The following is a 13996-nucleotide window of genomic DNA, read 5'->3' as shown; positions in this document are numbered from 1 at the left end:
GAAAATTAGCCACTGACACTATTAACTAGCTCTAGATTTGATTGAGACTCTGCCTCCATGAATAACATGGAATAGCAATTGAGGATGCTCCCCACATCAACCTTGGCCTATACATGCTCACGCACACATGCACAACACACCAAAAAAAAAAAGGTGGGGGGAATAAGAGACCTAGATCAAGAGAATCAAATATAAACATGTTGAGGGGAACAGAGAATGGGGAGCCAAAGCAGGAAGATTTCTGCCAGCTCTGAGCTAGCCCGGAGTACATACAGGGACCCCATTTCAAAAAAATAAAACATTAAACTGGGCGGTGGTGGCGCACGCCTTTTAATCCCAGCACTCGGGAGGCAGAGGCAGGCGGATCTCTGTGAGTTCGAGGCCAGCCTGGTCTACAAGAGCTAGTTCCAGGACAGGTTCCAAAGTTACAGAGAAACCCTGTCTTGAAAAACCAAAAACCAAACCAAACCAAACCAAAACAAAAACCATTAGAGCTGGGCATGGTGGTGCACACCTTTAATTCCAGCACTCAGAAGCAGAGGCAGGCAGATCTCTGAGAGTTCCAGGACAGTAAGGGCTATTATGAAGAAAAATCTGTCTCAGAAAACCAAACCAGACAAACCAAATCATTGAAACTATTTTGAGATAACTCCTCATCCCAGTCAAAATGACGATCAACAACAAACCTGACAATAAATGTTGAAGAGGATGTGGAGAAAGAACACTTACTCACTGTTGGAGGAGGTGCAATTTTTTTTTTTTTTTTTTTGGTTTTTCGAGACAGGGTTTCTCTGCAGCTTTTTTAGAGCCTGTCCTGGAACTAGCTCTTGTAGACCAGGCTGGCCTCGAACTCACAGAGATCCGCCTGCCTCTGCCTCCCGAGTGCTGGGATTAAAGGCGTGCGCCACCACCGCCCGGCTAAGGAGGTGCAATTTAATACAGTGGAAATCAATTTGAAGGTGTCTGAAACAAGTACATATAGCTACCACAAGGCCCGGCTGTGTCTCCTGGACACACACAGACCCAGAGAACGCCATACTCTGCGGCAGAGGTGTCTGCATCCTCATGTTCACTGCTGCTTTACTCACCGCAGCACAGAACTGAAGTAAACCTAGATGTCCATCAACAGACGGGATTCTCTTCAGTGCTTAAGGAAGAGCCAATCACAAAAGGACTTAGAATGTGTAGTATTAAGCGAGATCACATGATCTTAGAAAAAACTCTACAGTCTTCCTCGTATGCAAATCTTAGTCTATAACTTTTATATACATGTGAACAAATGTGTGTAGGTGTAGTGTAACATGCAGAAAAGAAACACGAAAGGGCTAGATATCTGGGCATGAGTAAGGACTAAAGTGCAGATAATGGACACGAGTTCTAGTTATAATTCTGTCATGGAGTTTTTTGGGTTTGGTGGTGGATAATGGTATTAAAAATGTATTTGACAGAAAGTGTAAAATCTAACATAATGTTCCACAGCTTCAAAATGCCTGTTCTAACTGTAGGTTTGTTTAACTTAGGTTTGTGACTTTTTTAATTTCCAATTTTTTTTTTTACAATAAAGTTAATTAAAAAAATAACAGTGTCAGCCTTAGCAGATAAAGGCACTTGTCAAGTTTGATGACCTGAGTTAGATTTACATGGTCCACATGGCTGAAGGAAAGCATCAACTCCAGCAAGTTATTCTGACTTCCACACATACCATGGCAAGCACATGAGTACATACACACAACAATAATAACAATCATGATAATAATAATAATAATAATAATAATAATAATAATAATAATAATAATAAAGGCTAGGGGTGAATGGGGTAGAGAACAAGTAGAAACCATGGACTGCATGTAACCTCTTCCCATGCTGACACACTCTCTCTAAAGGTCACGGTCAAAATTCTATTTGTGGAAATGGAGAAGAGCAATGATTCCTCCAATTTGATTTCATCCCCAGCACCTCAACACGACACAACAAAACAAGAACTCTTGCTGTGTATGTTCAAGATCATCTTCAACTATAAGCAAGTTTAATGTTGGTCTACATGAAACTCATAAAAAATAAAAAATGCTGTCATATTAAAGCATGGAGACAAGACACAATTTTATCCTCAAAGGCCATTTCCTAAGATAGAAAAAGAAAGCACCGACAATCAGATGTATGTGTTGGGCATCTCAGCTAGAAAACAATTACTGATCCCAAGATGATCGGGTCATGAGTTCACCAACTCACTAAGCAAAGAGTGCTTCTTAGGCAGGAACCACTTACAACAGCATCCGGCAAATAAATCTATCTACTGCAATGACCAGGTCCTTCTCACCTATGGCTTTTGTGTAATAGTTATAAGCCTCGTTGTAGTCCTTCTTAGCATAGTATGCGTTCCCTTGTTCCTTGAAGGATTCCGCTTCCCTGGAAAGGAAAAGAAGAGTCACATTACTATACTTCAAGGATGACCTCTATAATCTCACAGGAGCAGTCTGAGGTTTAGAGTCAAGCTTCAACTTCGTATGACATGAAGTGATTTATATATCTGTCCATCATGCTGATGGACGCAAAGGAGTCCAGTAAAATAATCCAGCCCATTTACATTCTATTCAGAGACATTCAAACTAAATCAAGAGAACTTTCAGCTAGGTGCAGTAGTTCACACCTGAAATTCCTCAATCTTGGGAGGCTCAGACAGAATGACTGCTTTGAATTTGAGGCCAGCCTGAGCTACACAGTAAGTTCCATGCCATTGTAGGTTACAGATTGAGAATATCTCAAAAACCCAACATGGGCTGGAGAGATGGCTCAGAGGTTAAGAGCATTGCCTGCTCTTCCAAAGGTCCTGAGTTCAATTCCCAGCAACCACATGGTGGCTCACAACCATCTGTAATGGGGTCTGGTGCCCTCTTCTGGCCTGTAGGCATACATACAGACAGAATATTGTATACATAATAAATAAATAAAAATTAAAAAAAAAAAACCAACACAATACAACAAAACAAAGCCTGCTAGGCATGGTGTTAAAAGCCTGCCATCCCAGAACTTAGGATGCAGAGTCAGGAGGTCAGGATTTCAAACCCAAGCCTGGTGACATCAACTTTGAAGACAGCCTGTATTATCTGAACTATTCTCAAAAAAACAAACAAACAAACAAAAAAACCCAACGGGGCTGGAAAGAGGACATAGTAGTTAAGAACAGTTGCTGCTCTTGCTTCCAGAAGACTTGGGTTCAGTTTCCAGCACCGACATGGTGGCTCACAACCATCTGTAACTCCAGCTGCAGGGGATGCAATGGCCTCTTTGGACCTCTGAAAGCGTCAGGAACACGAGTGGTGCACATCCATACTTGCATGCAAAACATTCATATACATAAAGTAAAAATAGATCCTAAAAAAAATACAAAAACACCAAAACAGTAACAATAACACACACAAAACTACTTCATGCAGTAGTCTTTCATCTCGCTTGTTATTCCAGCCTCCAGCCCCTCCCACGGGAGACATTTCAACATTTCCTCACGCAGCTCATTTTCCTTTTCCTCTCTGCTGTTAAAAGCTCAAACCTCAAGCCGGGCGGTGGTGGCGCACACCTTTAATCCCAGCACTCGGGAGGCAGAGGCAGGCGGATCTCTGAGTTCGAGGTCAGCCTGGTCTACAAGAGCTAGCTCCAGGACAGGCTCCAAAAGCTGCAGAGAAACCCTGTCTCGAAAAACCAAAAAAAAAAAAAAAAAAAAAAAAAAAAGCTCAAACCTCTTGGGCCTCGTGCACACTACACACATGCTTTCTAAGTGCCGCTGGAAGCCAACAGTGAACTTTTCCAGTATGTCACAACTACTGCCCTCTTTAGTTTTGTTTCTGAAGGGCTGGGTTTGAAGGTTTGAGACAGTGTCTTTACATGTAGCTTAGGCTATCCTTGAATTTGGGGCAATTCTGCTGCCTCCCAAGTGCTAGGCTTACAAACATTTAATGTCTACATTTGCAAACTTCTAGGAAAAACATTTTCAGGTAATTCCACTCAGGGCAACCAACTTCTCAATATGAAACAGGTCAGCCTTAAGAATCTTAATAATTGAGCCTCCTGAAAAGTGGTTTCCCTTTGTCACTGGGGGCCAGTGGGAAGCATGCGACAAAGGAGTGAAAAGCATATGGGTACATACGATGGAAGACGGAGCTGAGTGTCAGCAGAGACCCAGAATGCTGGAGGGCGTGCCTCTCTCTCAGCGTTCTCTTCACACCATGCGCATCTGCCCTTCTTACCATTCATCCACTAGTGGGTTCAAGTCAAGACACAACAAACAACGTTTGTGAAGAGCAAACTGGGGCTGGAGAGATGGATGGCTCAGCAGTTTAAAAGCACTGCTTGCTCACACTGCTTGCTCTTCCAGAGGACCCAGGTTCAAGTCCCAGCACCCACATGGCATCTCACTACTATCTGTAACTCCAGTTCCAGAGGATCTGACACCCTCACACAGACATACATATATGCAGGCAAAACACCAGTGCACATGAAATAAAAAAAAATTATTGGGGCTGAAGAGATGGTTCAGTGGTTAAGAGCACTGACTACTCTTCCAGAGGTCCTGAGCTCAATTCCCAGCAACCACATGGTGGCTCACAACCACCTGTAATAAAATCTGGTTTCCTCTTCTGGTCTGCAGGCAGACATACAGGCAGAACATTGCATACATAATAAATAAATAAAACTTTAAATAAAATAAAATTATTTTAAAAAAAAGAACAAACTACTAACCTCAATCAAAAGTATCCCTAAGCAGCAGGTGTGGTAACACACATCTTTAATCCCAGCACTCAGGAGGCAGAGGTAAGAGGATCTTTGTGTCTTTGAGACCAGCCTGGTCTATGTAGCATATAGTAAGATATAAATACTAAGACCCTGTCTTGGAGGGGGAGAAAAAAAAAGTACTTCAAAACATCCTATTTCCCAAATGATTCTTTACTGTAACATAACTAAGTATGCAAGCATATTTCTTTTAGAGATTTTTGTTTCCTTTCCTATTCTCCATACATGCAAAAGGGAAATCAATTTAGGGTTGCTTGGAAGAGAGACAAAAGTCAGTTTTTGGTTCTCCCTTCCAGTACTGGGAATCAAACCAAGGGATTTGTATGAGCTAGGAAAGCACTGAGCTACATCCCCAGAAGTAACAGTTTAACACTAACGATGAAGCAGGAGATTGCAGCTTGAGTCTAAGACACGACATGTGAGAGATTCGTGTTTCATTTCTTACATATTTTAAACCACAAAATGACAAAGCTGTCCTCCCTTTTCAAACTTCCACAACACTGTCCTGGTAAGGCCCCTAAGATGAAAAGACTGCTAGATGAAAGGAGAAGGAAAATGGGGTGACTTACTAATGTTGACAGATTTTATTGTACTGGGTGGAAATCTGCCTGAAAATCTTTTTATACCAACTGTCATGATGTTTTAAGAAGGCTGTCTGCTATTAAAAGAACCCAGGAAAGACCTCCCTCCCTTGCAGGACTTAAGACAATCAACTGAAATCTTTCAGTGCAAGATACAAAATTAGTTTAAGCATAAATTAAGCAAAGTGTTATACAAACTCTAAGAAAAGCCTATGTTTTAAGAACAGACATGCCAAGAGATTTCAAGGGCTTTCCCTGAACTGGATTCCAGAAGCTGAGAAAAACCACTCTGAAGAAATGGAGTAAACTCTGGAGTAGATACTGACCTATCTCAAATCTAGCTTCTTCAGTCAGTAGAGACTAAGAATAAACAGCCAGATCTTTGAGGAAAACCAAAGGCATCCAGCCACTGAGCCAGCAGCACAAGGCTTATTAATAACAAGAGCTCCTGGATGGTGGTTTTTCCTCAACATTTTTCCCACGAAGCATGAGGGCGCTGCTGGCTTCTAATATAAACCTAAACAATTTCAGTTGAAATCACTAGCAGGTATTTTGGCAAGGTTCTTTCCATGCACAACTAGCCAAGTAAGGTTCATTGTTCCCACACACCCTCCCCAAAACAACCTCAAGTCTGCTGGAGTTTAAGTAACTTGTCCAATGTCAGAGAGTGACCATGCTTGTCAGACCCCAAAGTCTGCATGAGTTACTATCTAAGCTTTCTAATGCTCCCTTCTGTGATATTGATAAGCACTTTAAAATTGATTTGTACTATTGGAAATAAGGCAAGGACAATAAATAAACATTTCTTTAAACTAAGACAAAACAGCTGTCATGAAAAATCTGTCCCAGGGATTTTTCTGAATCCAGGTTTGAAACCTGGATTTAATCAAGCTAAACAAGATCTCTAACCACCAGTCACAGAGAAAGTGGAGCTCCTTTCTCTTTAAAATCTAAGACCCAGTGAACTGGACTTTGCCTCCCCCAAGAAATGCATTTCAATTTAGTAAATGGTGAGTAGATTCCATTCTAGAGCAAACAAAGCAAGTAATGTAGAGTCAGCCCACAGCAGAAAGAACAAGAATTGTGTTGTGACAAGTTGCCAAGTCTTTAACCTCACACTGCACATCAGTCCAGAATTAGCTATTCCCAGTTTCATAAAAAGGACTTATTTTCATAGAAACACTGTTTATTAGCAGCTTCCTAGACAAGAGACTTAGACACTTGGTGCTTTTAGGCCAAATGCTTATTTTTTTGTATCCATGTCCTATGTCCAAGTGGAGCCTAACTTCATTTTGGATTTCCCCAAATACGCAAGCTGTAACCAATGGGCCTGAACCTTTGAGACCAGCAGAGGAAAAAGTGGATCTCTAAGAATCCACCAGGATGGCACCAGGAACAATTCAGAGCTAGCTAAATCATTCAAGTCCTGCCTTGGGAATCTTAGAGAAAAACTGAAGCTGTTCAGTCTGCCCTTAAAGCAAAGTGACTGACAGATGAGATGTCAAAAGGAGAAGAGCTATTAACACTGGAACTGAGGGCAATCTGAAGGTGGCACCTGTCACTACTGCCAGGGTTAGTAATTCATTTGATAACTAAATGAAGTTTCAATATGTACCTGCTAAAACATCAGGGCTGAGAAAGGAAGAGTTGAGATTATTTTCTGTGGGTACAAAAATTTGCAACCCTCAGGAGGCAAAGGTAGGTGGATCTCTTTGAGTTTGAGGTTAACCTGGTCTACGCAGAGGAGGTTCCAGCCAGTCAGGGCTAACTAGATCTTGGCTCAAAAAGACAAACAACAACAACTAAAACCCCCAAATTAAATTCAGACCAAACCTTAAAATACTAAAGCAAAATATCCATATCTAGAACTGGCCTGGTGGTATTATTTACAAGAGCTAGTTCCAGGACAGGCTCTAAGAAAGCTGCAGAGAAACCCTGTCTCGAAAAACCAAAAAAAAAAAAAAAAAAAAAAAAATATAACATATCTCTTGTGATTTTCATACTCTCAGACAGCTCCAGTCAAGATGTGCACAGGCCTTCTAAAGCAATGCTGCAGCCATCTTTCCACTTGTCTTCCAAATGAGGAAGCAGCAGTGATGTGCAGCAGAAATGCAGTGATATATCGCAGTGATGTACCACAGTGTTGTACCTCAATACAGTGTTGCACCTCAGTGATACAGTGATGCATGGTAGTGCTGTACCACAGTGACTGCTTTGGTCTCCTAACTTCTAGAAGCCTTCGTAGTAGGTTTGTTGTTTTCATTTGCTTTGTCTGGTTTTGCCCAGGCTGACCTCAATTCACTAAAAAGCCAAGAATGACCCCGACCCTTTGGTCCTCCCACCTCAACCTCCTAATCTGAGGCTCACAGACAAGAGCCACTGCACTCAGCTTCATTTGTGCTGAGGACTAAACTTGAGACTTCAAGTGGATCCCTAACCCAGCCTATAATTTTGATTTTTTGTTTTGTTTGGTCTGTCTTTAAAATTTTTACTTTTTAAAAAATTTTACTTTTTTTCTGACATAACTATATATTTATGGGGTATAGCATAGTATTTCAATGCATGTAATCATATAATGAACACAAACTGCTTTATTTTTTTACTGGAAACTAAAATATGCTTGTTAGAGTCAGGATCTCACTAAGTTTCTCAAGGTTAGCCTTGAACTCACTGTAGCTCAGCTAGGTCTTGAACTCCTAACTCAACCACTCAAATAGTTAGATTACAGGCTTGCACACTAGGCCTGATTATGTTAAGATTAGTTTATCTAATTCCCCACCCAATCTTTGGGTCAACTCCAAACATCATAAACACAGCAGCTTTGATTCAACAAGGATGCTGGGAATAATTCTGACTGGAATCACTAATGACCAATTCCTGCAAAAATGGCTACAGGACAATTAAAAAACAAAACTCAGGCCAGTAAAATGGCTCATGGGTAAAGATGCTTACCACCAAGATTAACTACCAAGTTCAATCCATGGGGCCCCCAGGATGGAAGGAGAGAAGCAATTCCTAAGGGTGTCCCGTGACTTCCATAATGATGCCCCCCACACACACAAAGTCACCACCCCCCCCCTTTGAGATAGGGTTTCACTATGTAGCACTGGTTGGCCTAAAACTTGATATGCAGACCAGGCTACCTCCAAATTCCATTTGACTTTGCTTCCCCAGTGCTGGGATTAGAGACCTGTGCCACCATGTCTGGCTGCAAACAGATTCTAAAAAAGAAAGAAAAACCTGTTCTTTTTGCATACATTCAAATGTCATCCACAGATGAGCACCCTTCCTGACAAAGGCACACAGCAGAACACATTATTCTCTTGGTATGCACTGCTGTTTTCAAATGTTTTTTCCACCAGTCAAAAAACTGCAGCCTTGGGCTGGAGAGATGGCTCAGTGGTTAAGAGCACTGCCTGCTCGTCTAAAGGTCCTGAGTTCAATTCCCAGCAACCACATGGTGGCTCACAACCATCTGTAATGAGATCTAGTGCCCTCTTCTGGCCTGCAGGCATGCATGTAGGTAGAATACTGTATACACAATAAATAAATAAATCTTTAAAAAAAAGAAAGAAAAAGAAAACTGCAGCCTTGAAAGCCTGCTTTTACACACCATGCATGCTAGCATCCGTGTCTGAGCTGCAGGTATGCTCTCTCTGAATCTTGTGTTCACTGTTGCTGCTAATCACTACCACACGTACTGCCACAGAATCATTTGGCATTACACAGGTCTTAGCAGGATCACACAACCAAATCAGACAATTTGGGCTTATGATCACCAGCCAACTTTGCACATTTACAGCTCAGTAAATTAAAAATACATTAAAACATCATAGTTGATACTGCAAAGTATCCTAAACTTAGATGACCTATAAAAAGTCCATGTCCTTTCTAAATACCTTCAAGATAAACACTTAAGCAAGGGGCTGGAGAAATGGCTCAGTGGTTAAGAGCATTGCCTGCTCTTCCAAAGGTCCTGAGTTCAATTCCCAGCAACCACATGGTGGCTCACAACCATCTGTAATCAGGTCTGGTGCCCTGTTCTGGTCTTCAGGCAGAGAGAATATTGTATACATAATAAATAAATATATTTAAAAAAAACACTTAAGCAAAAGTTTCTGCCTTAAGCCAACTGGTTAGTTAACTTTTTAGCAATTAAAGCGGCATTCAGAAACTTCAGTCAGCCTCTGTCAGATGCTAGATTCACTGGGTAGCAATTTTTAAAAAACCTCCTTAGGCTGGCAGAGTAGGTCAGGGGGTAAAGGCACTTACCACCAAGCCTGGGACCCATATGGTAAAAAGAGAAAACTGACTCCCCGACATTATCCTCTTACTCCCATGTGTGTGCTAGAGTGTGTACAAACACAAAAATGTTTATGCACACCCAGGATTAACAGGTTCCCCCCCCCCTTTTTTTTTGAGACAGGGTAGAGTTTCTCTGTAGTTTTGGAGCCTGTTCTGGAACTCTTGTAGACCAGGCTGGCCTTGAACTCACAGAGATCCATCTGCCTCTGCCTCCGGAGTGCTGGGATTAAAGACATGCAACACCACGGCCCAGCGAATAAAAGTCTTTTAAAATTAATACTTTTTAATCTGTGTATCACTTGTATGCCTGGTGCCCTCAGAGGCAGAAGAGGGTTCCGATCCCCTGGAACTGGAGTTACAGACAGCTGTGAGCTGCCAACTGGGTGCTGGGAATTTAACCTGAGACCTCTAGAAGAGCAGTCAGTGCTTTTTGAGCACTGAGCCATCTCTCCAGCCCCTAGGGGTAAGACACTCCCACTCCCACCACCTGCGGGGAGGAAAGAAGGAAAAACTCAAAAACCTGCTTCAGCCATTGCATGAAAGCTGCTGTGCCCAGGAGAGCATTAGGTTTCTGCATGGCGACAGCTGCAGCACCGCTTCTCCTCCAAGAGTTTGCCGAGAGCACTGCACTGGTCAGTGTGTGTGTGTGTCGGTCACCATGACACAAGCTAGGGCCACCTGGGAAGATGCAACCTTAATTGAGAAATGCCGACAGAAGATGGTCAGCAAGTCTGAGAATGGTGCCACTGCTGGGAAGGTGGCCTTGGTTAAGCTGAGCAAGCCAGTAAGCAGCACTCCTCTGGTTCTGCTCAAGTTTCTGCCCTGACTTTCCTCAGTGACAGATATTAGACAAAATAATCTCTTCCCTCTCCAAGTCGCTTTTGCTCAGGTGTTTATCCCAGCAAAGGAAACCAGGAAAAACGGTTTTTAATCAAACTGAACTTTTCCAATAGTATTAATAATAATTTAGATCAAGAGAGATACAATAATCTGAATGAGATGGAATCCCAAGGTTTTTTTAACCTGTTTGTTTTGCATTCCTTGGTATATTTTCTAGTCTTGTTAGTAGCTAAACAGACATTAGCAAACTTAAAGGTCATTGAAAATGGGCCCTCTCCCTCATTATCAGCTTTGCCTCTCCTTAAAAATTAAAATATCATATGAAAATGTCAAGTTACTAGGGCTTCAATCCACCTGCTTCTCCCTCTGAGGGATGGGATTAAAGGCGTGCACCACCAATGACCAGCTAAGACGTGACATTCTACATTCTTACATTACACTGCTGTCCCATCCCTTAAGAGTTAGTCCAACAGGGTCTGCCAAGAGAGCGCTCCTCAGGAAAGCTGACTCACTTTCACAAGCTAAGAAGATGGCTGAACACGAGGTCCCTAATTTAAACAGGGTATTTATACCTACAGGAGGCCCTCACCCAGGGCACTTGGATCTTTCTTCACTTCTGAGCCTGCCTGCTTTTCTGTGTTCTAACTTTAAAAATGTAACTTTCCCTTCCCTTTTCTCTCTCCTTTGGATACTGGCCAAGAGTGCCTGCCCTCACACTTTGAACGCTGTCACTCTTTTGCAAAGACCCTTCCACCCAGCACAATGCAGCACACTTGCTGGCTTTTTTGGACCTTAACTGAAAAGGCATGACTACCCCTCTTGCTCTCCCCCACCTCTTGGCAGCTTTAGAGAGTTTTGTTACTGTTGTTTCCTTTTTCTTTTTTTGGTTTTTTGAGACAGGGTTTCTCTGCAGTTTTAGAGCCTGTCCTGGAACTAGCTCTTGTAGACCAGGCTGGTCTCGAACTCACAGAGATCCGCCTTGCCTCTGCCTCCCGAGTGCTGGGATTAAAGGCGTGCACCACCACCGCCCGGCTTTTTTGTTTCCTTTTTTTTGAGACAGCTATCTTGGAACTATGTAGAAGAGGCTGGCCTCAAACTCACAAGGTGTTCAACCACGCCCAGCTAGCTTCAGAGACATACTTTATATCTTGCCTACCCTGTTTTCTGCCTGACCTATGGGTTCTCTCCCAAGCTTAAAGCTTTCCTCTGAGTCTGTTTTTAAATTCTTTTTCTATGAGATCAAAAGCCAAGAAAGGGAAATCTCAATTCTCAGGTAACATTCTTAAGCAGAAAAAAAATTCCAATTTTGCTAAAATTACAACCAAGGACGAAATGCTCTAATTTTCGTAGAGCAGAGGAGTGTTCATAAAAAGGCTTTGATTTTAGAGACTATTTTACTGTATTCAGGGTATGAATCTTTTTCTTCTCTTCCTGGTTGCCAGGGTTGCAGCACGGACATGCTTGGATTCAGGACTCCACGTGTTTCTTCATGTTCACCTTCTCTACACAGACCTCGCTCTAGACTGTGACACCTAACTTCTTCAGTCAAATTTACTACCTGCCGCTGGGTGGTGGTGGCGCACACCTTTAATCCCAGCACTCGGGAGGCAGAGGCAGGCGGATCTCTGAGTTCGAGGTCAGCATGGTCTACAAGAGCTAGTTCCAGGACAGGCTCTAGAAACTACAGGGAAATCCTGTCTCGAAAAACCAAAAAAAAAAAAAAAAAAAAAAATTTATTTACTAGCTGCCTGTTGACTTAGAAATGTCCTCCACCCTACAGAATTTATGAGATCTTGGGATCTTGGCCAGTCTCAGAGTAGAAATTCTTTCCTCCTCCCCCTTCCCCAGACCTCTAGTCCCCAATGGCATGTCACAAGGCCTGTTTCATGTTGTACTCTCTCTGACCTTCATGAGACTAGAGTAAAAAGAGCCTAAGGCCTCATGTCCATACTACCCTGCCAACAAGAAAGTCACTCCATTGCTCTAAACGATATTAAAATTAAATAAATTCTGATCTACAAATAAAACTTCAGAGCTGGGTGGTGGTGGTACACACCTTTAATCCCTGTACTAGGGAGGCAGAGGCAGGTGTATCTCTGTGAGTTCGAGGACAGCCTGATCTACAGAGCAAGTACAGGACAGGCTCTAGAGCTACTGAGAAACCCTGTCTGGAAAAACCAAAGGGGGAAGAAAAATTTCAGTAAGTGAAAGCCATACGACTTGTGAAAAGTCTGCAAACACTGGAGAGTCTCCGAGGCCCTGTGCGCTGGTTGCTCTCTAACCAGCTAGAGAGAAGGGGCGCTCTAGTCACTGCAAAGCCACTGCAACCCAATTCCCTTCACCCTGCAGTGTCTGCCTTCCTTTTACCTCCCCCAATATGCACAGCCCCATCCCAAGGTTCTTTATTGTGCTTTCTTCTCAGTCCCACAGAATTAACCCTTGTGTTTTAAATAAACATTGTTTCCAGGTTCAGTTGAGATGCACTGGGTGGACTTAGATGTCAGGCAACTGTCTGTGTGGGAAGCTGGAAAGATTCATCAGCAACCCCATTTTCACTTTAAAGCACAACTAAAACATGGTGGTTTATACCCAGAATTCCAGCACTTAGGAGGCTGAAGCAGATTACTACTACAGAGTTCAAGGCCAGCCTGGGCTATGATGTGCAATGCTGTCTCAAAAAAGTAAAAATAAAAACTCGGGGTTAGAGAGATGGCTCCGTGGTTAGAAACACTGGTTGCTGGACAAAGGCAGGTTAGACAGGTGCAAAAATAAATCCTCTTTTGCAACCCAGAACTCATTGCTCAATGAGTTTTGATACATACAAGAAGGAATATAATTCTGCATCAAGAGATTATGGTATGAGGTTGATTCATCACTATTCTGGACTTTTGAGGCATAGGTATCTAATAAATGTTTCTTTTTTAAAGGCTTTATGAAGTCAGAAAAAAAAAAAAAAAAAACACTGGTTGCTCTTCCAAGAGAACCCAGATTCAATTCCCAGCACATGGAGGCTCACAGCTGTCTGTAACTCCAATTCTAGGGGATCCAACACCTTCATACAGACATACATGCAGGCAAAACATCAATGCACTAAAAATATATTTTTAAAAATCTACCTTAATTAGGCCAGGCAGTGGTGGCTCACACCTTTAATCCCAGCAAGCAGGAGGCTTGTGTTCAAGGCCAGCCTGGTTTACAGAGCTAGTGCCAGGACAGGTTCCAAGGCTACACCGAGAAACAGTCTCAAAAAAAAATTAAAAAAAAAAAATCTACCTTAATTAAAAAACAAAACAACAAAATCTCAAAATTAATCTCTTACTCCCAAAAAGAGAAAAGGTGGAAAACAAAGATGAAGAATTCCTTACTGGAGAAGTCAAATGTACGCAGGACATTCCGGGGAAACCTAACAGGGGCAGAAGCAGAGGGCAGGAGCACTAAGGGGAACTGTGGGTGAATCTGCACAAGCCAGCAGCACTCTCTACTGC

General features: G+C 42.4%; 1 protein-coding gene and 1 pseudogene across 1 annotated transcript in view; one reads left to right on the top strand and one right to left on the bottom strand.

Annotated features, from left to right (window-relative positions):
- Positions 1-13996, bottom strand: part of Dnajc7 (DnaJ heat shock protein family (Hsp40) member C7) — a 39770-nt gene that overhangs the window by 17192 nt on the left and 8582 nt on the right. The window contains exon 2 of the mRNA XM_038326816.1: positions 2318-2406. Within this exon, the coding sequence (XP_038182744.1) occupies positions 2318-2406 (89 nt within the window). The remainder of the gene's footprint in view (positions 1-2317; positions 2407-13996) is intronic.
- On the top strand, positions 13238-13346 carry LOC119813853 (annotated as a pseudogene).

Source organism: Arvicola amphibius, chromosome 4, assembly GCF_903992535.2.
Source record: "Arvicola amphibius chromosome 4, mArvAmp1.2, whole genome shotgun sequence".
NCBI lineage: Eukaryota > Metazoa > Chordata > Mammalia > Rodentia > Cricetidae > Arvicola > Arvicola amphibius.
This window is presented reverse-complemented; position numbering and strand designations above follow the sequence as displayed.